The sequence below is a fragment of the Dunckerocampus dactyliophorus genome, chromosome 8, assembly GCF_027744805.1.
Source record: "Dunckerocampus dactyliophorus isolate RoL2022-P2 chromosome 8, RoL_Ddac_1.1, whole genome shotgun sequence".
NCBI lineage: Eukaryota > Metazoa > Chordata > Actinopteri > Syngnathiformes > Syngnathidae > Dunckerocampus > Dunckerocampus dactyliophorus.
Window position 1 is genome coordinate 29,181,727 of NC_072826.1, and position 25,013 is coordinate 29,206,739.

The 25,013-nt window shown below is 40.9% G+C and overlaps 1 protein-coding gene across 1 annotated transcript in view; it reads right to left on the reverse strand.

Annotated features, from left to right (window-relative positions):
- Positions 1-988: 988 nt before the first annotated feature.
- Positions 989-25,013, reverse strand: part of tex264a (testis expressed 264, ER-phagy receptor a) — a 96,488-nt gene continuing 72,463 nt past the window's right edge. The window contains exons 3-4 of the mRNA XM_054784764.1: positions 16,031-16,202; positions 989-3,774 (exon numbers count right to left, since the gene is read on the reverse strand). Coding sequence (XP_054640739.1) covers positions 3,416-3,774; positions 16,031-16,202 — 531 coding nt within the window. The 3' untranslated portion in view covers positions 989-3,415. The remainder of the gene's footprint in view (positions 3,775-16,030; positions 16,203-25,013) is intronic.

Genomic DNA, 25,013 nt, shown 5'->3' on the forward strand with positions numbered 1-25,013 from the left:
ACGTAGTGAGGAGGACATGCAGTGGAGAGGACACACACGTGGACATGTCATACAGAGACCATGCAGCGTAGTGAGGACATGTCCCGTGAAGGACCTGCAGAAGGGACGTAGTGTCGAACGGCGGTTCTCAACTGGTGGGCGGGGACCCAACAGGGGGTCACGGATCCAGTGGGGTGGGGGTGGGTCGCTGACAGCGACTTCAAGATGACATTAAAACATGGAACATAACTCATATCTGACTCATTTGGAAGGAAAATTGAGCAAAATTCCTCGTGGCTGTGCTGTACGTACATTGCAGTTAGAAGTAAATAACTGATTTTGTGGACTTGTTTGACGCCATTTTGATATTTAATTTAATTTGATGCCTGATTTGTGTGCAAGGAGTTCATTTCCTTGACAACATGCCTTCATAAAGTCCTCGAAAATGCAAACTGAACATTCTGATGATTATGTTAAAAAGATGACGTACAGTAGGCGAAATCAATCAAATGACAGAATACATACAATAAACAACCAAATACATCCTGAAAATGAAATAAAAGTGAAAACATTTATAAAAAAAAAATAAAAAATGACAAACACAAGTGGAAAAATAAAAGTAAAAATAAACATGACTTGAACAAGTGTAAAAAATAATAAAAAAGACTTCAATAAAAGTGTAAAAATGAATAAAAAAAATAAAAATGACTTCAATACTGTACATGTGGAACAAGTAATAAAAATAAAAATAAAAATGACATCAATAAAAATTTTTAAAAATTAATAAAAAATTAAAATAAAATGACTTCAATAAAAGTGTAAAAACTAATAAAAAGTAAACATAAAAATGAGTTCAATAAGTGTAAAAAGTATTAAAAATAAATGAAAATGACTGAAATAAAAGTGTAAAAAGTAATACAAAAATAAACATAAAAATAAGTTCAATAATTGTAAAAAGTATTAAAAATAAATAAAAAAGACTTAAAAGTGTAAAAAGTAATACAAATAAAAATGTCTTAAATAAAAGTATAAAAACTAATAAAAACGACTTAAATAAGTGTGAACATTTATAAACATGAAAATAAAAATGACAAATAAAAGTATAAAAAGTAACAATAAAAAGGTCTTCAATAAAAGTGTAAAAATGTATAAAAACAAAAATGCCCCAATGAAAGTCTAACAATAATGGAATTTAAATAATAAAATACAAATAGAAATGACTTGTTGGTCGTGACTTAATGACCACTGCAAAATGTGGGTCCCGGGCCGAGGTCATTTGGTCAATTGACCGCTGGTGCAGAGGACACGTCATGTAGTGAGATTATGTGGTGCGGAAGACGGGGAGGACATGCGGTGTGTAGAAGACACGGGGAGGACATGCAGGGAGGACGTGTGTCCTGCACAGCTGGTCAGCAGCTGTGGTATTTACTGCGGTGGATGTAACGACAAGAGTTTGCAGTGTAGGTCATGACGCTCATTAGCAGACAGGAGGCAGATGGGCGTCCATCAAGCATCCTTCTGTGCAGACGTGCAGCATCGTCCCACAAACACGTCAAGGTGACACAAGAAGAAGAATCCCGACATCAACGATTGAAACGCTCCCGTCTGAACAGGAGGCGGCTTCTAAGAGCGCAGATGAAGTCATTGGATGACGCTAAGAAGTCAAACAAGCCATCGGCGCACACGTCGAGGAACACTTCCTTTGCAAGAAACGCACTCTTCAAAAGAGGAAGTGAAATGTTTTATTCTGGCAGACAAGCATGTGCTGTACATCGCGTCCATGGGGGGAATTCAAAGTCAATTCAACTCAATATGCCGACTGCTCTTCTCACTGGACTCTTTATTAGGTACGCCCACCTCCACTTTCTCATCACATCCACACAAAAGCTGCGTTTTTTTAACCCATTTATTACTGTAGATTGCAGTGTTGTACTCCACCACTGCTTTCTAGTACTTTGCCAGCATAACAAATTATGAAAGGGGCAAGTACTGATACTCATACACATGAAAGTTACCCCCCCTTTATGGCGGCTCATTGGCTCCACACACGACTCCGGTAAGTGAATTTCCACAAAGTAGGATTCCTTTTTCATAAATTGAATATTTTTGTAGTTAGAGCGTAGAAAACCTGTTTATTACCTTCTAAATACGCTTTTTAACATTGTTAGAGCCCTCGAGACGTGAAGTAACTTACCTGCTTATTACCCAATATGGTAGACAAAATAAGAGAACATGTCAAATATCAAGACAAAAAAGTTGTAATATGTCGTAATACTAGAAGAGTAAAATCATAATATTCTGAGGGAAAAATAACATTTTAGTAGCATAAAGTTTAAATATGAAAGAAAAAAAATATGTTTTTGTAAAGGTTGGAATATTATGAGAAATAAACAAAACAAAATAAAGTTGTAATTTTTGGAAAATCTGGTTGTGGAAAAAGTTCTAATGTTATGAGAATAAAGTCAAAATATTGTGGGAATAAAGTCATAATTATGAGAAGAAAATTTACAAAAAGAAAGTTGGAATAGGTGGAAAACAAAACAGCAGAAATGGAAAAAACAGCTGCAATTTTAGGAGAATAAAGTCAAAACATTAAGAGCAAAAAGTTGCATTCTAACGAGAAAAAAGTTGCAATTTTACGAGAATAAACTTGTAATATTATGAGGAAAAATTATTTCAATATTAACAAAAAAATATTTTTTTAAAGTTGTACTAAAACAAAAAAATAAAGAAAATCAAGTTGTGGAAAAAAGTTCTAATGTTACAAGAATAAAGTCAAAATATTATGGGAATAAAGTTAGAATTCTTAGAAGAAACTTTACAAAAAGAAAGCTGTAATATGTGAGAAAAAAACAGCAGAAATGGAAGAAAAACAGCTGCAATTTTAGGAGAATAAAGTCAAAACATTAAGAGCAAAAAGTTGCATTCTAACGAGAAAAAAGTTGCAATTCTCCGAGAATAAACGCGTAACATTAGGAGGAAAAATAAGTCATTTTACTGGGTTAGAACTGAAATATTCTAGAATTTTATTAATTTTTTTATGTTGGAATATTATGAGAAACAAACAAAACAAAACAAAGTTGTAATTTTTGGAAAATGAGGTTGGGGGAAAAGTTACAATACGCATCATCCTGTGCATGAATTAGTCCCATAATCCTTTATATTGTAGTTTATGTGGAATAGAAAGACATCGAAAACGCCCAAAGTCGCCCCAACAAACACTAAAAAGAATCCAAACGTGGCGTGGTGATCCTTTTAAAGGCAGCGCTTGTCTTGGATGTCATTAGGTGGTGCAGGTGTGCCTAATGAAGGGACTTGAGTGAGGCCTTCAGGTACAAGCTGGGAATATGAGCTTTTATGAGACAAAAAGTAGGGAGAATTAAAAGAGTCAAGATGACGTGACAGAAACCACAACAACACTCATCGCTCCGCATCGTCACTCCTCGCCGCCGTCCCCCAAAGGCTCCTTCTTCTTCTCCTCCTCCTCCTCCAAAAGTTCAGCATCTTCTCTATCCCCTCCCTCAGGGACGTCCTCCTCCTCCCTGCCTTCCCGCTCCTCGCCCTCCTGAGCCACGGCCAGCTCCTCGAAGGACGAGCCGCTGCCCAGCGACACGTCCGAGCCCGGCTCGCTGCCGTCTCTGGCGTGCTTGGTGTCTCCGTGCGCCGCGTCCATCACGTCCCTCAGCGGCAGGGACGAGGCCAGGGAGGCGGCGGTGGATGCGGCCAGCGAGGTCTCCCGGCTGTCCCAGGGCACGCCCCCGCTGCCCGAGCTCACGTCGCTGTGCGAGTCGGCACCTGTGGCGGCCGAGGATGCAAACATCACAGAGAAATGTTAGCTAACACTTTATACCACGGGTGGCCAAATAGCATTGAAAGTAGAACTTAACAAGAAAAGCATAAAAAAACAGCAGCAAAACTGAGCAGTAATTTTACAAAAAATAAAGTCAAAATATCAAAACAAAAAAGTTGTAGTAAGTCGAAATATTTCACGGATATCATCGTAATAGTCAGAGGAAAAGTCGCATTTTTACGAAAATAAACTTGTAATATTATGAGGGAAAATCAGTGAAATGTTAAAGAAAAAATGTTCAACAAAACAATTCACAAAATTGTCATTTTGTGAAAATCAGGTTGGGGAAAAAGTTAGAATGTTACCAAAATAAAGTCAAAATATGATGGGAATAGAGTTAGAATTCTAAGAAGAAAATTTACAAAGAGAAAGTTGGAATAGTTGGAAAAGTTAAGAAAAAAACGAAAACAGCAGAAATGGAAAAACCTGCTGTAATTTTACAAACATAAAGTCTAAATATTCAGAGCAAAAAGTCGTATTCTAATGAGAAAAAAAAGGCGCAATTTTACAAGAATAAACTTGTAATATTATAAGAAAAAATAATGGAAAAAATGTTTTTTATGATGAACAAATAAAAAAATTAGGTTGGGGAAAAATGATAATATTGTGTGAATAAAGTAAAAATATTATGGGAATAAAATCAAAATATTATTGAAGGAAATTTTATTAATATTATTTGAGAAGAAGGTTGAAATATTTGGAAAATTAAAAAACAAAAATGGGAAACATGGAGCAAAGTTGATCATAATAATATGCTTTTTCACTGACATCACACCTACATTTATTCTTGAAATATATACAATAGAAATTGTTAGCTAGCATGTACAAAACATGTGAGTGGCAAAGTTGCATCCTTTCATTTTTCACTATGTGGCCCTCGCTGGGAACAGCCTGCGTTATACAATAATGTATGTCGGCCTTCGCTCCATCAAAAATGAATTAATGAATAAATGATCGTTGTCCTTGCGGCCGTATTCCAACTAAAACTCAATTCTGAATCCGCGACGTCACTTCCTGTCCACACATTCCGAACACATTCTCTTATTATGTCTACCATATTGGCTAATATGAGTGTAAAGATGACTATGGGGTGTTATTTCATTCTAGAGGGCTCTAATAATGTTAAAAAGCATATTTAGAAGGTCATTCATGTCTTATTTTGTCTTATATGCCTACCATATTGGGTAATACTAGTGTAAAGGTGACTATAGGGGTGTTATTTCATGTCTAGTTGTCGATAATAATGTTAAAAAGTGCATTTAGAAGGTCATTCATGTCTTATTTTCTCTTATTATGCCTACCATATTGGATAATACCAGTGTAAAGGTGACTATAGGGATGTTATTTCATGTCTAGAGGGCTCTAATAATGTTAAAAAAGTGTATTTAGAAGGTCATTCGTGTCTTATTTTGTCTTATTATGCCTACCATATTGGGTAATACAAGTGTAAAGGTGACTATAGGGGTGTTATTTCATGTCTAGAGGGCTCTAATAATGTTAAAAAAGTGTATTTAGAAGGTCATTCGTGTCTTATTTTGTCTTATTATGCCTACCATATTGGGTAATACCAGTGTAAAGGTGACTATAGGGGTGTTATTTCATGTCTAGAGGGCTCTAATAATGTTAAAAAGCGTATTTAGAAGGTCATTCATGTCTTATTTTCTCTTATTATGTCTACTATATTGGGTAATAGGAGTGTAAAGGTGACTATAGGGCTGTTATTTCATGTCTAGAGGGCTCTAATGTTAAAAAGTGTATTTAGAAGGTCATTCATGTCTTATTTTCTCTTATTATGTCTACTATATTGGGTAATAGGAGTGTAAAGGTGACTATAGGGATGTTATTTCATGTCTAGAGGGCTCTAAAAATGTTAAAAAAGTGTATTTAGAAGGTCATTTGTGTCTTATTTTGTCTTATTATGCCTACCATATTGGGTAATACCAGTGTTAAGGTGACTATAGGGCTGTTATTTCATGTCTAGAGGGCTCTAATAATGTTAAAAAGCATATTTAGAAGGTCATTAATGTCTTATTTTCTCTTATTATGTCTACTATATTGGGTAATAGGGGTGTAAAGGTGACTATAGGGGTGTTATTTCATGTCTAAAGGGCTCTAATAATGCCATCTAGACATAAAACATAAAAAGTGTATTCGTATTCAAAAAGCCATCAACAGGTTTTCTATGCTCTCATTACAAAATTTTTAATATTGAATCCTATTTTGCAGAAACCGCCATAAACGAGGGATTATTGTAGACTCTCCAGGTGACTGGTGTGTGTGAGTGACAGGAAGAAAAGCTGTGAGTGACTAGTTGGTATGTAGAAACCTCTGTGCCACAAATATATATTTATATATATATATTTTTGGAAGAAAACAATATGATGCTTTGCATCATAATTTTACAAGAATAACATCATAATATTCTGAGGAAAAAGTCAACATTTTATGAGAATAAACTGAGGAAATATGATTTAAATATCCATCCATCCATCCATTTTCTATACCGCTTCTCCTCTTCAGGGGTGCGGGGGCATGCTGGAGCCTATCCCAGCTGACTTCGGGCAACACCCTGGACTGGTGGCCAGCCAATGGCAGGGCACATATAGACAATCAACCATTCACACTCACATTCATACCTATGGACAATTTAGAGTCTCCAATTAACCTAACATGCATGTTTTTGGAATGTGGGAGGAAACCGGAGTACCCGGAGAAAACCCACACACGCACGGGGAGAACATGCAAACTCCACACAGAGATGCCCAAGGGAGAATCGAACCCAGGTCTTCCTGATCTCCAGGCTGTGACTGTGTTGGCCAACATGCTAACCACTAGACCACCGTGCGGCCTGATTTAAATATTCAGGAAAAAATGTAATTTTTTTTCAAGTCGTAATATTATTAGAAACAAAGAAAACAACGAATAAAGTTGCAGTTTTTGGAAAATTAGGTTGCGGAAAAAGTTAAAGAATAAAGTCAAAATATTACAGGAATAAAATCCTAATTATGAGTAGAAAATTTAGACGAAGAGTGTTGAAATAGTGAGAACATTTACAAAAAAACCCTACAACAGCAGAAAAAAAAAAAAAAACAGCTGTAATTTACAAGCTAAAAGTCCTATTTTACAAGAATAAACTTTTTCATAAAATATTATCAGGAAAAATAATGTCATTTTAGTCACATGGAATTTAAATACTAAAGAATAAATATGTTATGTGATTTATATTTATTTATGTATTTATACGTTTTTATAACCCCCAACGCCCGAACCCAACAATGTATTTATACGTCTTTTTTGTTTTTTTGCATGAGAGGCAAAAAGAGGTGATGACACAACTCTCCACTGATGGATTTCACTTCAGAGCAATTTTAAGACATAAAAACGGCCACAAGGTGGCAGAAGCGCATTTGATAAGAGCTCGGCAGGGATCATGTGGATGGAAAATCACACATGACAGGAAGGAGGAAGTGAGAGAGCGTGGAGGAATGTAGCGTGCAGAAGGTTACACATTGTTGGGACATTTTAACGCATGCACACATGCGTGCACACACATGCACACACACAGTTCAGTTCCAATTGTGAAAATTGTAAATAGTTCATGGTGTTATATTTGTAAAGAAATTGTTACTTTGATGTAAAACAAGCCTTTTTGTGTTGTTTATGTTGGTATAGTTGTTTAGATATTTGAGCTGTCACAAAAGCAAAAAAATATTTGTGTCAAAGTGAAAGTTATGCCTGAAATGTATCTTTTCACAAAAAGCTGCTTTTCTCCCTTTTTTAGTCGGGAACTGATATTTTCCTGAAACTTACCTATGCTCTACTGATGATTACTAAAGAACAGAAAAAGGTACAAACAAAATTTTATTTCTGATGAAAGACGGGAGTGTAATGTTTCTTTTGGTAGGTTCCATGTTTATATAACCATACAACACAATATTCTGTGTGCCTGGAAAGAGCAGTCAAAATGGTCTAAAATGGCCGCTACTGAAGGGGTTGTCTTTTAAAAAATGGCTGGGATTGAAAGAGTTGATGAGGCAAAAAATCAATAAAGGCAACTAATTGCTAAAAAAACCAAAACAACAAGAATACACAGATATTTTTTTATTTTTGGTGGTGTAGAAAAGTCCCAGGCTGAGTGCGAGCTGTGTGAGAGGGAGGTGTGATGTTGTGTGTGTGTTGTTAAGTTCATTCTTGTCTCTTGCATGACATCTCTCTCACGCTGGTAATTGTCATTGTTGCTGTGCTGCGCCATGCTAACAATATACAGCCATGGAAAAAAGGATTAGACCTGCCTTGTTTCTTCAGTTCGTCTTCATTTGAATGCCTGGCACAACTAAAGGTGCCTTTGTTTGGACAAATATGACGACAACAAATATACGGTAGCTCATAAGAGTTGAATTCAAGAGCTGATATCTCGCAACCTCCGTGGTTGTCTTGATAATAACTAAAATCACTTAAGTTCTGACATGAACAGCTATAGCATTGTACTGCCAAAAAATGGAACTCTTATGAGCTATTTGTGTTGTTGTTGTCATGTTTGTCCACACAAAGGTACCTTCAGGCATTCAAATGAACAAGAAAGTGAAGAAACGAGGGTGGTGTCATCATTTTTTCCATGACTGTAGCATGAAGTACAGAGATCAGCAAGAAGATCAGCAAGCGGGGTGGCACCCAGTCACAGATCAAAGGCCAATTCGAATCGGGTCGAGTGTGCGAGCACCAGGAAGCCCATCGCGCGGCGGCGCAAATTGCCATCCATTACGCTAATGCACGTTCTTCCCTGATGGTTTCAACACACGCAGGTTCTGGCAAGAAGACAAAGCTCCCCCAGGTAGATACCTTTCTGTCGGCATGGTGATGTTTGTCATCGGATGCTGATGAAAGTGATGAAAGTGCTTCCGTGTTCCAGCAGCCATCATCTGACATCACCGCTTTTAGCCTCTGGGCCAAAGAAGTAGCGCACCCACTCCCCCGTGCACATCATCTCATCCTTCTTAATCCTGCTGCCACTGCCAGGAACCTCACGCTCCTCTTCACGGACCTCTTATCTTGCCTTCATGTTCACACATTCATGTCTTACAGTATACACAGTTTTACAGTACGAAACCAGACGAGATTTTAACATTACTTGAAGGAAAATATATAAAAACACATATGACAATATATCATTTCATGTCTACTACGTTACACTCTTCTGCACTCTGTGTTTATGCTAGTGTCCCCGCCTCCACCCGCCAAGACAAAGAGACTGTGGCTGACAAAAGGGCTCACTCCTGAAACCGATGCACAGAGTGAACTCTCTTCCTGCCTGTTTGGAAGCGAGAGACGAGGAAAACTGACACGCAAGCACATGGCGATATATTGAAGCCGGCAAAATTATCCACTTCATTTTTATGCAATTTGCTCAAATATTTTTTTTTACTAATAATAGGCCGTAGTCAACCACGAAACAGCAATTTTTTATGAAATAACTCATTCAATCCCAGCCATTTTTCAAAAGACAACCCCTTCAGTAGCGGCCATACAACAGTATTGTGTTGTATGGTTTATATAAACATGGAACCTACCAAAAGAAACATTACACTCCTGTCTTTCATCAGGAAAAAAGGTGAGTTTTTACCTTTTTGTGTTCTTTAGTAATCAACAGGAGAACATAGGTAAGTTTCAGGAAAATATCAGTTCCCGACTAAAACAGGGAGAAAAGCAGCTTTTTGTGAAAAGATACATTTCAAGCATAACTTTCACTTTGACACAATTTGTTTGGTTTTGTGACAGCTCAAATATCTAAACAACTATACCAACATAAACAACACAAAAAGGGTTGTTTTACATCAAAATAAAAATGTATTTACAAATATAACACCACAAACTATTTACAATTTTCACATTTGGAACTGAACTATGTGTGTGCGTGTGCATGCATTCAAATTTCCCACCAATGCGTAACCTTCTGCACGCTACACTCCTCCACGCTCTCTCACTTCCTCCTTCCTGTCATGTGTGATTTTCCGTCCACATGATCCCTGCTGAGCTCTTATCAAATGCACTTCTGCCACCTTGTGGCCGTTTTTATGGCTTAAAATTGCTCTGAAGTGAAACCAATTAGTGGAGAGTTGTGTCATCACCTCTTTTTGCCTCTTGCGCAAAAAAACGTAAAAGATGTGCACATAGGTTGCTGGGATCAGGGGTTCGGGTTATAAAAAGGCGTAACTACATCTTTGGTATTGAATGAGTTAATTAATGATGGAGTGATATAGCGAGGGACATCAAAGTGGCCCCAGCATCCTATGATATTTCTCGATGCGGCCCTCGGTAAAAAAAGTTTGAATGCGCCTGATGTATGATGTCAAGCCTCGAAGGCACTTTGGACGTGACTTCAGAACTTTCATGTTTGGACGCAAACTATAAATAGAAAATGACGTCTGCCGTCACACACTGAGCAAGACCGGACAACGTCCGTAACAAGACTCTCTCTGCCGTAGCGGCCGTGCCGCATTCACACTCCAAACCAATCCCATCTACACGTCAAAGTGTGTCGGCACTAAGCGCGTCATCTGGGAGCACGGTCGCCTCCAATAAACAACACGTCCGCACCGCCACCTCTTAGGTCAACTCTTCACTTTTCATCCATTTCAATCTCACCGCCGCTCAACAAGCTAATTATCACTTGGGGTCCTGTCGGCACACGTGCTCATCTATACGGGGGACCTTTGTGTGATTTGCGTACGTACGGGCTGAGAAAATGTTCCGTTGATTAGCCGGCAGGCCCCGACAGAAGCTTCATGGAGGTGTGAATGCAGATGACGCTGGACTGCTTCTCCAAAACAAGGAAGGACATTTAAACGAACATTTTGCCCATCATCCACAATCCTTGTGTGAGACATGAACACACGCGACTTTCTCCTTTCTGTGCGTTCTAAAGATACACAAACAGATAAAAAGAGGCAGCTAAGAATGCACGTAATGGGACGTACCTACTCCGCCTTTAAAGCCTTGTGAAAAAGCCTCCAACGCTCCATTTCCATCATGTGGCCTGCACATTAACCAAGCTAAGCAACACTGTTATTGTACACTTACAAAATTATGCACCAATTTTTTCTTTATTATTATATAACGTTTGGGAATTGTGTGCAACCATTTTAGTTCTTTCCAAAAATTCCCAGATTTTCCACAATTCCACATTTTCCAAGACTTTTTTCCCATTGAAAATGAATGGGGTATTTTTCAAAGTTCCATATTTCTTACATTGCTCAACCGATTCGGACCGCGTCCAAGACAGAATGCTCGAATCATTGGGGCATTTTTTTTTTTTTGTCTGCGCCACACGGTTTGGGCATTTTCTTGGAAGACTCCCTCAGGTGCCACTCCTGTGCTCTAGTGATGGGTCGATCGCAAACAAATCGGCTCTAAGAGCCGGCTCTTTGAAATGAAGGACAAGAGCCGGCTCGTGTCTTTGGGAGTCAATTAGTTTTTCCTTGTCTTTCTTTTACTCTTAAAGGTGAAACCTCCACCATTTGGTGGTTAGGGTTAGGGTTAGGTTAGGGTTAGGGTTAGGGGTCAAAATGAACAACTCAATCAAGACATTTAGCGTTCCTGGTACATTGCACTATTATGCTACATTAGCATCATAGCATTTTTGCCATTTTCAGTATTAATATATGAAGACACTTAGAGCTATCATGCTAGTTATCGTTATTAACATTGTTACGGCCAAGAACTACGTTACTGGCGTTGTGACACCTCGCCACACCGCACCGGCTAGCTACTAGCCAGATAGCGACTAGCTTGTCTCAGGCCACTAGCCAAAGGTAACGCTACATATTGGAGCTGCCGCCACTGCTGCTGTGTTTTTTTAAATTTTGCAAAGGTTAACGCTTGGTGTAGCGTTCCTTTCTATGTTGCTATGTGAAATCAAAGCATCCAGGAAGCTTAAAATGAGCAAAATACTGTAAGTATTCCATGTTATGATGAATGTGCTGTTACTGCTCACAGCATGGATAGAAAACCATAAAACCTTGTTGGAGCTTTTTAGAGGTGTTTTCCAGGCGGAATAGGTGTGTCCCATTTCGTGTATTAATTTGCTGCCTCTTTTTAGCTGCTTTTATATCTTTAGAACGCACAGAAAAGAGGAAGGCGTGTGTTCATCTCTCACATAAGGATTGTGAATGAAAAAAGTGCAGTTTTCCTTTATGGGAAATAAGGTCTGTGTTTGCGGGTAATTGGGAGGTGTTTGAGCACACTGGATGACCCTCCAACCTCCTGCCCTCAAAGTGCGGCAGCCCCGCTTGAAGCCGGCCGGGCCTCTGAAAGTCTTTTAGATGAGATTTGCCTAAATTAGCTGCTAAATTGGGCCCATCGGGATTATTATAGCTGGGAATGGAGATCTTGTTCCTCAAAGTGTTGGAGCCAAAGGAGAGGACGCTTAAGGAGATAATTGGACAAGAGGCAGCAGACGAGTGAAGGGAGAAAAGAGTAAAATCGTGGATGTTTACACGTGGGAGGAGAGAGCGCTTTAGGATCATCAACATGCACTTCGTCCTGTACTTAGTCATCTTCATCCGGTCACTTCATGAAATACTAATTAAGCCGTGACAAAGATAATAATGCTCACTTTTCATCTTTTATCTCACCAAAATATTAGAAACAGCCCTCAGAATGATGCAGCGCCGTTCTACACCTCGACGATGTATACATGCAGCCTTTCTTTCTCCAGGAAAATTCTGATACTTTGTTGTAAAAGTCTGATCACTTCCTGGTGAGCTTGTGTGTATCATCCACCACCTTGGCAGCTAAGATGCCACTTATTTGACCGCCATAGACTGTGTGCTGTTTGGGTTAGCTAACTTTCCTAATGGGATGTCAGCCTCAGAAGCTCTTCAACAAGCTGGATGCCCGTGCTTGTGATTAAGGAAGATGGAGTCACAGGTGTAATTCCAATCGCGTTATTAATGAAAGATATTTTAATGACACCCTTATTTAGTTTACACAATTAGGCATATGTGACAAAGAGCGCTCTTATTTTGAAGGCCGGAATGTGTTGTGTGTGTTGCGAATGGCAATTGACAGTTGATACGCGGCGGGTGCGAGAATAAACGCGCCTCTTGTCTTTTTTCGCTAACCTGTACGCCGTCAGTGGCATTGTAAAATGGTCCTTACGTTAAAGCAGGAAAACACAACACGCTGAAAATATACTCATCCCGTCTGATTTGCACGCACACACAAACACGCACACACACACACACACACAGCTGCACTAGCTAAACCCAGCGAACCCCGCTAGCTTCCATTCACGCTCCGTAACAGAGGAGTTTCCAAGGTTTTGTGCCGCCGTTTCGACATGTTTAGTAGTGTTTGTGCGGTCCCTCTGATTAGCAACCAGAGCGGCACTTCCCGTGCCAGCTCCCCACACCATGACGCAGCAGTCCGGGCACAGCGAGAGGGAACGAAGGGAGCCGAATGTCCAACTTCAGCACGGTACATCGCGGACATGTCTGCATGGAAGTGTCGTGCTTTCTTCTTCTTGCGGTTGGCGGGAGTCGAGTGGCTTTGAGGTGTTTTACCGCACCTACCATGCTGGAGTGTGGCTCAGAGGTACGAATGTGATACGGCAAACGGATCAGCCCGATCTCGTGACGGAAGCTGATATTATCCGATCTTCACAAATACAGCGGATCGGCACATCCCTACATTTCTATGTATTTTATCGTCTGATTAGCAAGAATAACGATGTCACGTTTACATGAAAGACATTACACGGGCTGTAGAAAGTCATGTATGATAATAATAATAATAATAACGGTGTATGATTCTGAAATATTTCATGATTGGCCACATCCTGACAATCCAGCCTCCAACTGTGCACACTCGGCCGAGAAGCCACGCTCACGGTCGCCTCATCTTAGCTTTCTTCTTTGTACTTCATCAAACTCTGTGATTTTACTTACGAAAATGTTAAAAACGATTGGAATCATACCAAAATATGCATTTATAATACAGTTCAATGGACAAAGATTAACATTTATTTTACGTTATTAGCCAGTTTTGGGTTTGTTTTCATCATGACAAGAGAGGCTCTTGCCCCCCCTGACTGCACGTCACCGGCCTCACCTTAGGTTTCTTCACTGCATTTGATCAGGACGTGCAAATTCAGTTATTTTTACTTAAGAAAATGTTAAAAAGAATTGGAATAATACAGAAAATGCATTTACAATACAGTTCAATGGACAAATATGATTTACTTTCTGATATTGTTTTTTGAGGCAGAGCCTCACCTGCCTCCCTGGCCGCACGTCACTGCCAGACACGGGAAAAGTATACACGGCACCTTGAAGGTTTTTAATCTGGCCCTGTGAACGTTCATGACGGTTGCGGAGTTTGAGCGTCGTGGACCGAGCATGCCGCCAATGTCCATCAGTGTTTCTCCACTTTTTCAGCACGTTACGGTTACAAGTCACTTTTCACTGTCACTTTCCTTTTCCTTGACCCACTGCCATCCAAAAACAACAAGAGTGACGTTGTCCTTTGTCTTCTACTCTGCCGCGCGCATGTTGGCGTTATTTCAGTTATGGGCGTGCGTGAATGCAGGATTATTTCTGTCTCTCTATTTTTAGTGTATAATAATAACACATTAACTGAATTTGATCAAGTCTGTCTGGGGTTGGGAGCACACTCGTGCCCTCTGCCTTAAAAGGCAGCAGCTGTACCATTACACCACCAGTGACTGACAGGTGGGTGGGGACATTTTTGGGGGTGTTTTTGGTGAATTTTTGGCGCAGGGCATGCACATCCTTTGCGCATTTGAAAAAAATGCGCCCCTTTGTGCAAAAGAGGGCCGCCCATGGATTGTGGGGCTCTCGGGGCAGCCCTAATTATCTTTGTCAAGATAGAGCAAAAGGTGGTCCAGCCTCTAATGATGCCCTCTGATCCAGTGCTTATTCATCCTAAACACACACACGATGTGTACAAGTCATGCCCACCAGCCCACTGATTTACAAGAGGGCCTCATTTGTGTCGTCCAAAAGATGAAAAAGCTTCTCGTAGCGCATCGTTTTGCCACCGTGCCTGGCGGCGTGTTTCCGTGGTCAAGGCGGCCGGCGGGGATGAAGGACGTGGAGGCGAAGGCTATCCCCCAGGTGAACCCACAGGGATTTCCACCGCTGGCTTGTTAGCTTAGCAGTGCTGATTGATGCCACCCTCGCTAAGACAGCGTGTCACCAGGAGAAAGCATGTATCGTGTATAGAATACACAAATTCCTACTTGATGACTTGAAGTTGTAGTTTTGCAGGTGGAATACAAACTGGATGTAATTGCTCGTCACTTTAGAGTCCATTTAGGTTGTCTCCACCAGCCAGCATAAAGGCTCCCCTCCCTGCCCTCTTGTGAGCACTAAAAGGCTTCTGGGTTGTTAAGTGTTTGGCAAAAGGAGCATAAAAGGCACAAATATGTCTTTAAGAGTGATGTGCAGTTGCTTCAACTAACTAACGGCCTCCTATTTGGTTTGTTCATACTGCGCAATAAATGCTGGCAGCCACTGTTTAACGTCCGACACGTTGGATGCCAGAAAAAATGGTAGAAATAACACGAATGAATGAAATAGCACCGAAGCCCGGCTATTAAAACACGTCTTGCTCAGTCTGTCGTGTTATAGGCCGCTCATTGACGACACGTTAACACCAAGTATTAACACCAACTAAGGTTTGTACTTTCTTTTTCACTACACTGAAATGGGGGTGGGGGGGTTGGGGGTGATTGATGCTTCTATTTTTATGGAATTGTAATGAAATGTATATATCTTCATTAAATTATTCATTGATTATTATTTGATATTGTGTTGTAACGTCTCAGCAGGTCAGCCGATGGCGTCGTTTCTTTAGCCTTTTGTACGCCGGCAGTCCATCCAGCAGGTGTGCAGCCGCTACTGCGCCGTGCGGCCCGTCACACATACTTGCAGCGACAGAACAATTACAAAATCTCATTTATCTTCATGTCCTCGTCCATCACGGGCAAGAGGGCGAGCGGTGTTGTGTCAAGCATTTCTTCTGTTACTTTGCAACCTGATGCGAGCCGTCGTCGCCGCCAGAGCGGAATCAAACCTCGCTCGCAGGGACGAGCCCTCAGCCAAAGAAATGTAGACTCCGCTCAGCATCACAAATGGCGGAGATCAGCGCGTCTTATGCGCATAAACGATTGTCGTGCATTACCTGTGATGTCAGTTCCTCTGTCTTCATCAGAGTCGTCTTCTTTCACGTCTGCTTTCACCTCATCCCTCACCTCTGGAACAAAGAAATCAGTCTGGCGGGACAGCGGCACCATGTAATTGGCGACGACCGACGCACAAATCTCAATAATTGGGAAGGCCGACAGCTTCCTCTCCTGTGAACACACAGAGAAAGAGGGAGGATGAGTTCACACCATACTTTGCATTAGCTCCGTTCTTTGGATGCTATTTCAACAAAAACAGAAAATAAACTCCTCTCAAGAAGCTTTTAAAACCCAACTAAGTGACGAAGTAACTCAACTAACTCAAATGAATCGATCGACCGATTAAGTAAATAATTGACCAACCAAATATTTATACTGACTGACTGAGTGACTCAGTAACTGACCTACTAAGTACCAGATCGACCAAATCATTGATTGACTGACTAATCGTCTCACTTTCTGACTTACTGATGAAGCAACTAAATAACTGACCAAACCAACTAATTACTTGACTAATTGTCTAACCAACCGACTGACTAACAAGCTAACAAATTAACTGACTGACTGCATGTAAGTAATTGACTGGCTAACCAACTGCAAAACTGACAATCAATCTACTACAATCTAACTACCGGGCCAACAAACAAATTAATCACCTGGCTGACTCACAGACCAACTGACTTACTAAGCGGACCGACTAATCAACCAACTAACTGACTGACTATCTGTCCGACTGGCCTGCTAACTAGCTGGCCGACTGACCAATTGGCTGAATAACTGACTGACTGACTGACAGTATTGACTGACTGATCGACAAACCAACCAACTGACTAACCGACTAACTCATTGCCTAACTGACTGTATGACTGCTTAACTAACTTGAACAAACAACCTACAAAGCGCCTAACAAAGGCTAATGAAGGGCCAGGCAAGGCTGCCTGCGCTTGGTGAGAAAGCGTGGCAGTCACGGTGAGAGTGTGAAGCGGCGTGGAAGAGAGATGAGGTTCTAACATCTGATAGAACTTCCAACACCTCCACTTCAGCCTCATGACAAAATGACAGCTCGTGATGGCTAAAGTGTATTGGACAAGATGGGAATATCACATTGCCATACACGCACTCACTTTGCTAACGTAGCACTGCGTCTTCCACACGTTCATAGACACACATACTGCATGCGCTCCCATGTGAGGCCATTAAACTTGCATTACCATCCGCATCTATGCGTCCGTCTGCATACCTACTCTCCTCTGCCATATAGAATGTGGGGGGGTTATAAATATTAGACCATATTTTTATCGAAAGGGGACATTAACCTTGCATATTTCTCCTCCTTGCTTGTGGTTCCCAGATCGAGGACATGGACGAGGACATGTGGTATGATTTAGTGGGCGGCGGTGTGCAAAATTGATTAGATCAATCCCTGCAGAAGTATTAGGTCGCACTGATGACCATGCCTATTAACTATAATGCTAGTTAATACATCACAGTACATGACTGGAAGTGACATCTGTGGCGCCAGATAGCCTTCAAGTTTTACAATCTTTGCACAATTGGTCAAAGACTTACAATTAGCTGGAAAGACCGACGTTTTGCTTGATGGCGGCCATGTTTTGCAACCAGTCCCGCTCAAAAACACACATGTGCTTGTCCGTCCCCTAAAAATGTGTACCAAATTTGGTGGTGACTCAGCTAAAGACTCTAAAGTTACAGCAGGTGTTTTGTACTAAAGTGCACTGAGCCACTAAGTCAGGGGTGTCCAAAATGCAGCCTGGGGGCCATTTGCGACCCACGACTCTAAAAATATAATTTCTTACGGAAATAACAGCAAAAATGGAAAAATCTGCAGTCATTTTATAAGAATAAATCAAAATATTAAGAGAAAAAAAGTTTGAATCTAACAAGAAAAAGTTGTACTTTTATCGGAATAACAATGTAATACCAGGAGGAAAAATAATGTCATTTTAGTTGCATAAAGCTGAAATATTAAAGTAAAGAAAGACATTATAATGACAAAAATTGTCGCAATTTCAGGAGAATAACCTTGTAATATTAGGAGGAAAAATAATGTAATTTTATTCGCATAAAGTTGAAACATTAAAAACACTGTTTTAAAAGTTGTAATATCATGAGTAATGAACAAAATAAAGTTGGAATATTTTAAAAATTCGACTGGGGGAAAAAGTCATAATGTGGGGATAAAGTCAAAATATTATGGAAATAAAGTCATAATATTACAAGAAGAAAATTTACAAAGATTGCTTTAGAAGAAAGTTGAAAAATTTTGAAAATAAAAAAAAAAAACAGCAAAAATGCGAAAAAAAGAGTCAAGTCGATATTAATAATAGCCTTTTTTCACATATACAGTATCATTAAGCTAAGATGCAGTTTTTTTCTTGAAATATATAGAACTTCCTAGCACATTTACAAATATCAAAGTGGCAAAGTTGCATCCTTTCATTCCCCCCCAAAAACACAGTCAAATTTTCACCCTTTTCAGGAGTAGAAGCTTACAGTCTCCGGGTGTTCACTTGAATTTACTTTCTCTTTTCTTTATTGTTGCTGTCTGGTGTCCCGCATGCATCAATGTGATTCCTTCCGACCTACGCGTTGCCATGGCTGAGCACCAGAAAAACAGCGCCTGGCCTATTCAGGGGCGGGCGATGGCGAGAGCCATTTTGGACGATTTAAGCCACGCTCCCACGGCGCCTTTTCCACTGAGGTCAGTGCGATTTGGGCTGACTGAGTGGTTTTAATCTAATTTTCGACCAAATAGGCGCTGGAATGAATCACCTGGCATCTCACACGCGCACACACACAGCAGCCCTGCGGCCCGCTATGCAAATGAGGTCCCATCTCCTTGAACCTGCCTTCAAAACGAGCAGAGAAACCAACACAAAGACAGTTGACTCCATTGTGGACACACAAACACGCGCATCTCCGAGGGATGTTGTCACAGATAAGAGAAAAGGGGAAGGCGTGTGCCGGTGTATGGCTGCATTCCACCCGCTAACGTTTATCTTACTAACTTGTTGAGATTTATGGTGTTAGAAGCGCAAGACCCCGCAGCTGCGAGGGCCCGCAGGTACTCATTCCCATCAGCGACAACAGCCAATCATCTCGCTCATTAGTGCGGCATCAGCCGCTCATTGCCGCCTCCTATTGTCTTTTGAGTTACAAAGCTGCAGGTGGCTCCGCACCGCCGCAGCAGACCTTGCATACTGATGATTGCTTTTGGCAGATATACAGTAGCGCACGTGCAAAATGCCTTCATGACCTTTTTCAGCAGCCATTTGGACCTCGTAAAATAGTCAAAAAGGTTTCCATTTAGGTTTTCAAGAGGCTGGTTCCCCGCAGCTTGACATTGTCCTGCTATTTGCTGTTGAATTGCCCTACTTCATGTATAATTATCGTAAATGCTGGAATTATGGCCGTGCCGTTTACATTAATCCCTCGTTTATGGCGGTTAATTGGTTCCAGACCCGACCATGATAAGTCACTTTCCACTAAGTAGGGTTCCTTCTTTATTAAAGGAATATTTTCATAGTTAGGGCACAGAAAACCTGTTTACAACCTTCTTAACATTATTAGAGCCCTCGAGACATGAAATAACACCCTTATAGTCACCTAGGATTGTCAGAAAAGGGATATAGAAGAACTGATTACATTTTGCGGGTGATCCCGATCACCGTCTGGATCCAGGAATTTTTTAAAGTGATTCTTTAACATTGCGAGGACCATTTTCGGCATGCTAGCATTTTTTTTGCTGTTTTCATGATTATGAACTTAAGCAGACACTTACCGCTATCATGCTAGGTGTTAGCATGCTAACATAATTCTACTAACATTTTTTGCATTTTCAGAGGTAGGCACTTGTGGAAACACTTCGCTCTATTACGCTATGTATTAGCATGCTAATGTTACCATGTTAGCATTGTTAGCATCCCTAAAGTCATTGAAACCCTTCCATGATATGTTTTCATGGTCAAGGAATGTAAATATGCAGATAAAATACATGAAGGACTAACATTTAATTTGATGCATGTTTTGTAGTAATATTAATACATGGGAAATAAACTGTTGAATAATTAGTTTTTTAGTTCCAGATAACAAAATAAACAGAATAAAACAATATAAATACAGTCAAACCTGTCTTAGCGGCCACCTGTATATAACGGCCACCTGCCTATAGTGGCCACTGAAAAATCCCCCCGCAGAAAATTTACATGTTATAGACCCTGTGTATAGCGGTCACCTGTCTAACGCGGCCAGCGGCCACCCATTTTGTATCCCTTGGTCAATATCTGCTGACTTGCTGACTCAAGAAGAAGCTTTATGCACAAAAAAGTTTTGTTTTTTAAGCAATGAAGCCGTCATGTGTAGACTTTAATTACTGAGTCCTAGTTCGACATAAAAAAGCCGTCTTCTTACTTTGCAATGCCGCCCTGAAAAGATTCAATGACGGCCAAAACGGTAATCTTCCCACTTTGCAATGCCGTGAATACATTCTAAAATAGCCAAAACACCTGAATAAAACATCTACAGTATCACTTAATTGCTGACTAATTAGAGATTAGAAGCCCATTCAATAAGAAAGGAGCGATGGTATTGTTAGTTTACAACGATCTTCGCACCTCCTCCGCACTCAATTGTTGAAGCACACACCCATTCCTGACTGCTTCACGCGTATCCTGTACATACATCCTCGGGCTCGTTGACTAAAATTTTTATTTCTTGCTTTTAAAATCATGTTTAAAAAAAAATCAAAGATGGAAATTAATTTTTAAAAATATTTCTCCGCTACTTAGATTTTTATAATTTTATTACCTTCTTTGATTTAATTTGTAAAATTATTTTTAAACACAAAATTTTTAATTTGTGTGAACATGTTAATATGTGCGTGCACAAATTCAAAATGGCCGCCAACCTGTCTATAGGTGCCACCTGTCTATAGTGGCCACTTTTGCTGTTTCCCTTCAGTGGCCGCTATAGACAGGTTTGACTGTAAATATGTCTATGAAATACAAATGTATGGTGCTTAAGTTCAAAGAGAATAACTAGAGTGTCCAGGTCGCAGGGGGGTCCAACTTCCTTCACTATTAGAGCTGTCAAAGGCAGAAGTCTGAATTGAACAGTAATAAAAAACTACTAAGAGTTGACGCAAATATTCTTTGGCCCTTAGGTGAGCTACTCAAAATCAGCTGGCGAGCTCGGAGACCCCTGTGATAGCATCACCATCACAAGGCTTTATGTTTATTAGACACCACACACAAATAAAGTTTGGAGGACAAGACATCATTAGTATCACGACAACAAGAGAGCAAAATTGATCAGTGACACTTGAAAAAGTTAGTACGCACCCCATGATCGTGATATCCACTTCCCTCTGGGACAAAAAGGAGCTCCAAACTAACCGCATTGCTTGTTTGTTTTAAAAACAAAATGTCGCTGTGGTAAAAAGTCACATTTGGAGACCAGAAGCCAGGCGGATTTTAGATTTTAGGCCATGCATATCATTCACTGACCAATAATCTATATTTCGCCTCACCAGGGAGAAGGGAGCTCGATTAACCGTCCTGCTTTAATCAAAATTCGCCTCTTGCTGGAATGTTTTAATCATACGACAAGAATGAGGTGCTGTGTTTCTTCCCAGCACTCTACGCTAATCCCCGCCCGCATTCAGATTGTTTGATTGGGCGTGATCTTCCCGACAACCTATCATTAAGTCAACATGTCGCCACTTACGTGGCTGTGCGTCTCTGTGGGAGCTGCTGGGGTTGAGGGAGCAGACACACCGCATTAGCGCACAACGCTCTTTATATGCGCACTTTATAGAATGGGTCACTCTTTCAAAGGGACATTTCAATCTCATTCCTTTTTTACTACTTTTTTCTCACTTTTTTGCCCTTTTCCTTTAAAGTGTGAGTGTAATGTTAGCACCGTAGCACACACAGTGCCAACTCAAAACTGAAATTACCCTGAGTTAAATTAAAGGAATGTCAGGTAAATCCAACACCGAGGAGGGATGTCCCTCTCCACCCCTCCAGCTCTTCTCTGCTGGGTTTTTGTACTGTCACTGAAGTGACGACACTGGACTGGCATCGCATGTTTGGTGGACTGAAGGTCCTGGAACTTCCTCCCTTTGATTGTCAGAATGCTGGAACGCTAGTAAACCTTATCACTCACCAGTAGAAACTGATTCAAGAACCATGTTTAGAGCTTCTTCTGCTTCTAGAGATTCTGTTGCTTGCTGAAGCAGCTTGTTAAACTGGCCAAGTCAAAAATGTATCCTAAAGAATCCAAAATGTTGACTTAGGCAAAAGTCACCTTGCCCTCTTTTTAGTTTGCTTTTGAGGAGGGCTGCGCAAAAACTACTGGCACTTGACACAATAACTTAGTCGTTTTTCCACTTTGTTGCCGAGTGCATCAATAAGAATAGCTCAGGGAGGTGGGCGGAGGTATTCATTTGCCGTATTGAGCTCCCTTCCCAACTGTTTGCGCCTCAGTGAATGTTAAATGGAGCGTCTAAACCACTCCAGTGACCATTTTCCAATGAATCAAGCTTTGCCAATCATGTTTTTCGTCATCTCGTCGAGGAAAACGACAGATAGCGGCCATGAAAATGCACCGTTCACATAATAAGCAAGTTAACGGGTTGGGGTGTGAGATGATTTCATGGACGGGAAGGCATGTCGTCTTGCTTTAATCCCGTCAAAGTTAGCTTGACCCTTCTGCCTGCAACAATTCCCCGGTAAATCAATAAAAAGTATTATGGCTGGCCGTGCATCCTCCCAGGAGTTAGTGCGGGAGTTGTAATTGCAGCAATCAAAATGACGCTCATAATTGTTGCTTTCCTCAGGTGGTAGATATAGTGTGTTGACACACGCGATGAAAGGCAGAGGAAATGGTCACAAAAGAGTATTGTATGTATGGGGGGAGGCTATATGGAGGGACACATACGTATATAAAGGGGGAATGTCTCACGGGGCTTTGTAGTGTCTTTGACCTGGAGCAGCTGCTCTGTGAGCGCGCAGCATCAATAGAATTACCAGTTAGAGAAAAATAGGCGCTATAATAACGGCCCTGCAGTTCGATTCGTTGCAACACTACGATACGAAACACAAGCGGAACACTCGGCGTAGGAAATGAGGTCTACTTTTAAAACGAGACATCAGCAAGCCTTTTCGTCTCGCTTGATCAGGTCGTTTGGGCTTACGGCCAGCGTATTAGCGCCGGGAGACGTGCGAGGATCATGAACAAAGAGTCAAGACATAAAAATGACAATGGCGGAGGACACAGTTTTACTTTGTTTGCATTAAATCTAATGGGAGCCGTAACTCTGACAACGGATACGTTATTGTCAATATACCATGAATCACTCCTCACTGGTCTCTAATAGTGATGGATTTACAGCTCCGCTTGTATTTGATCGTATCAAAAACATAGAAATCAGTTCAAACAACCTTGATTAGCTGTCCAGGCAATGGTTTCAGTAATATTTCAACATTCTTAACTGTCATACAAGAGGAACTGATCACTGTGTGATCACAGCAAATAAAACTAAAATAAAATAAAACTAATTGGCCTTTGAGGACACCTAATAAACACACAGTCTAGTCAACCCTGTTACATATTATTATTGTTCTCTAAGGTCCAGGCTGATAGCTTAGCATATTTCAGCCAGCTAGCTTCCCACAGGAACACAGGAGCACAACTATGACACCGCCACTCACACAGCACAACTAGAGTGTCACAACACTCACAGTTAACTCATCCACCAATGGATGCATTATTCTCACTCACGCGATTATCTTTCACTTCTACACAAAAGTAACTTTCACTTTCTACAACAACTGCTTCACAGACTGTGTGTGCTTTCATTCTGGGCCCTTCTTCGATCGTCCTCATTGTTGACAGACTTCAGCGCTGTAACCAAATACAATCCTGATCCAAATTTTAAGAGCAGTTGAGAAATTGCCAGAATTTACATTTTGCACTGTTGGCTTCAAAATACAAAAAGAAATGGGAGTGAGACAAAATATTTTTGGAGTAAGCAATTTGTTGCAAAGCATTAAAATGAAATAAGCTGTTTGAATTTAAGACCATAGCTAAAAAACAAACCCTGAAACCCCCTAAAATAGAAATAATATGTTAAAAAAAGGAGTGAGTAATGAGTAGCTGTGCCATTCTTGTTAATGACGTGAAAAATGTGTTTGGGTGTGCTTGATGCCAGTGTTTCCAGGAGGCTAGTGAGAATGTTACTCCAGGTGGGGAAGATGGCTTCACTGTCTAGAACTCATGTCCATTTTTGTCAACTTCCCTTGCCATCCATCCCTTCTTCCACCTTTCAATTCTTTCTATCAGCTTCTTGGAATGGCTTTCTTCAGCGTCGGGAGGACGCAGCAGCCTGCGGGCCTGGTGAGCTGAATGCCCAGCGGCGAGGCAGGAGGGGCGGCCTGCATGCTAGGCTAAAGGCTGTAGCGACTGGGCCACCGCTGTCGAGCCTGCTGCTGGCCAGCGTCCGCTCTCTCGAGGACAGGATGGACGAGCTGAGAGCAAGGATTGCAGCTCTACGTGAGATTGGAGAGTGCTGTGTGTGCTGGACGGAGGATACACCGGACTCGGCGGTCCGGCTGGGGACATTTGCCGCTTGCCGGGGAGATCGGACTTTGGCGTCTTGTGGACACAGAGCCTCGGGACTGTTCTCCCCGAATGTTACCAGCAAATGCATAATAAGGGACATGCTCCTGTTTTGAATTGGATATGTGGGTTGTGCAAAAGTCTTTGGCCATCATTAGATGTGTTGTTTTAGCAATACCTTGAAGACCATATAAAACCAGAAGGTCATTCAGTAGAGTGCAGATCCCCACCAAGGTTGAATTTTTATAAAAATGTAAAACTAGTAATAAGGATTATTAAGTATATTTGTGTTTTGTTTGTCCGAGGGCAAATAGCATCCTGTACCAAGTCTACAGCAACATG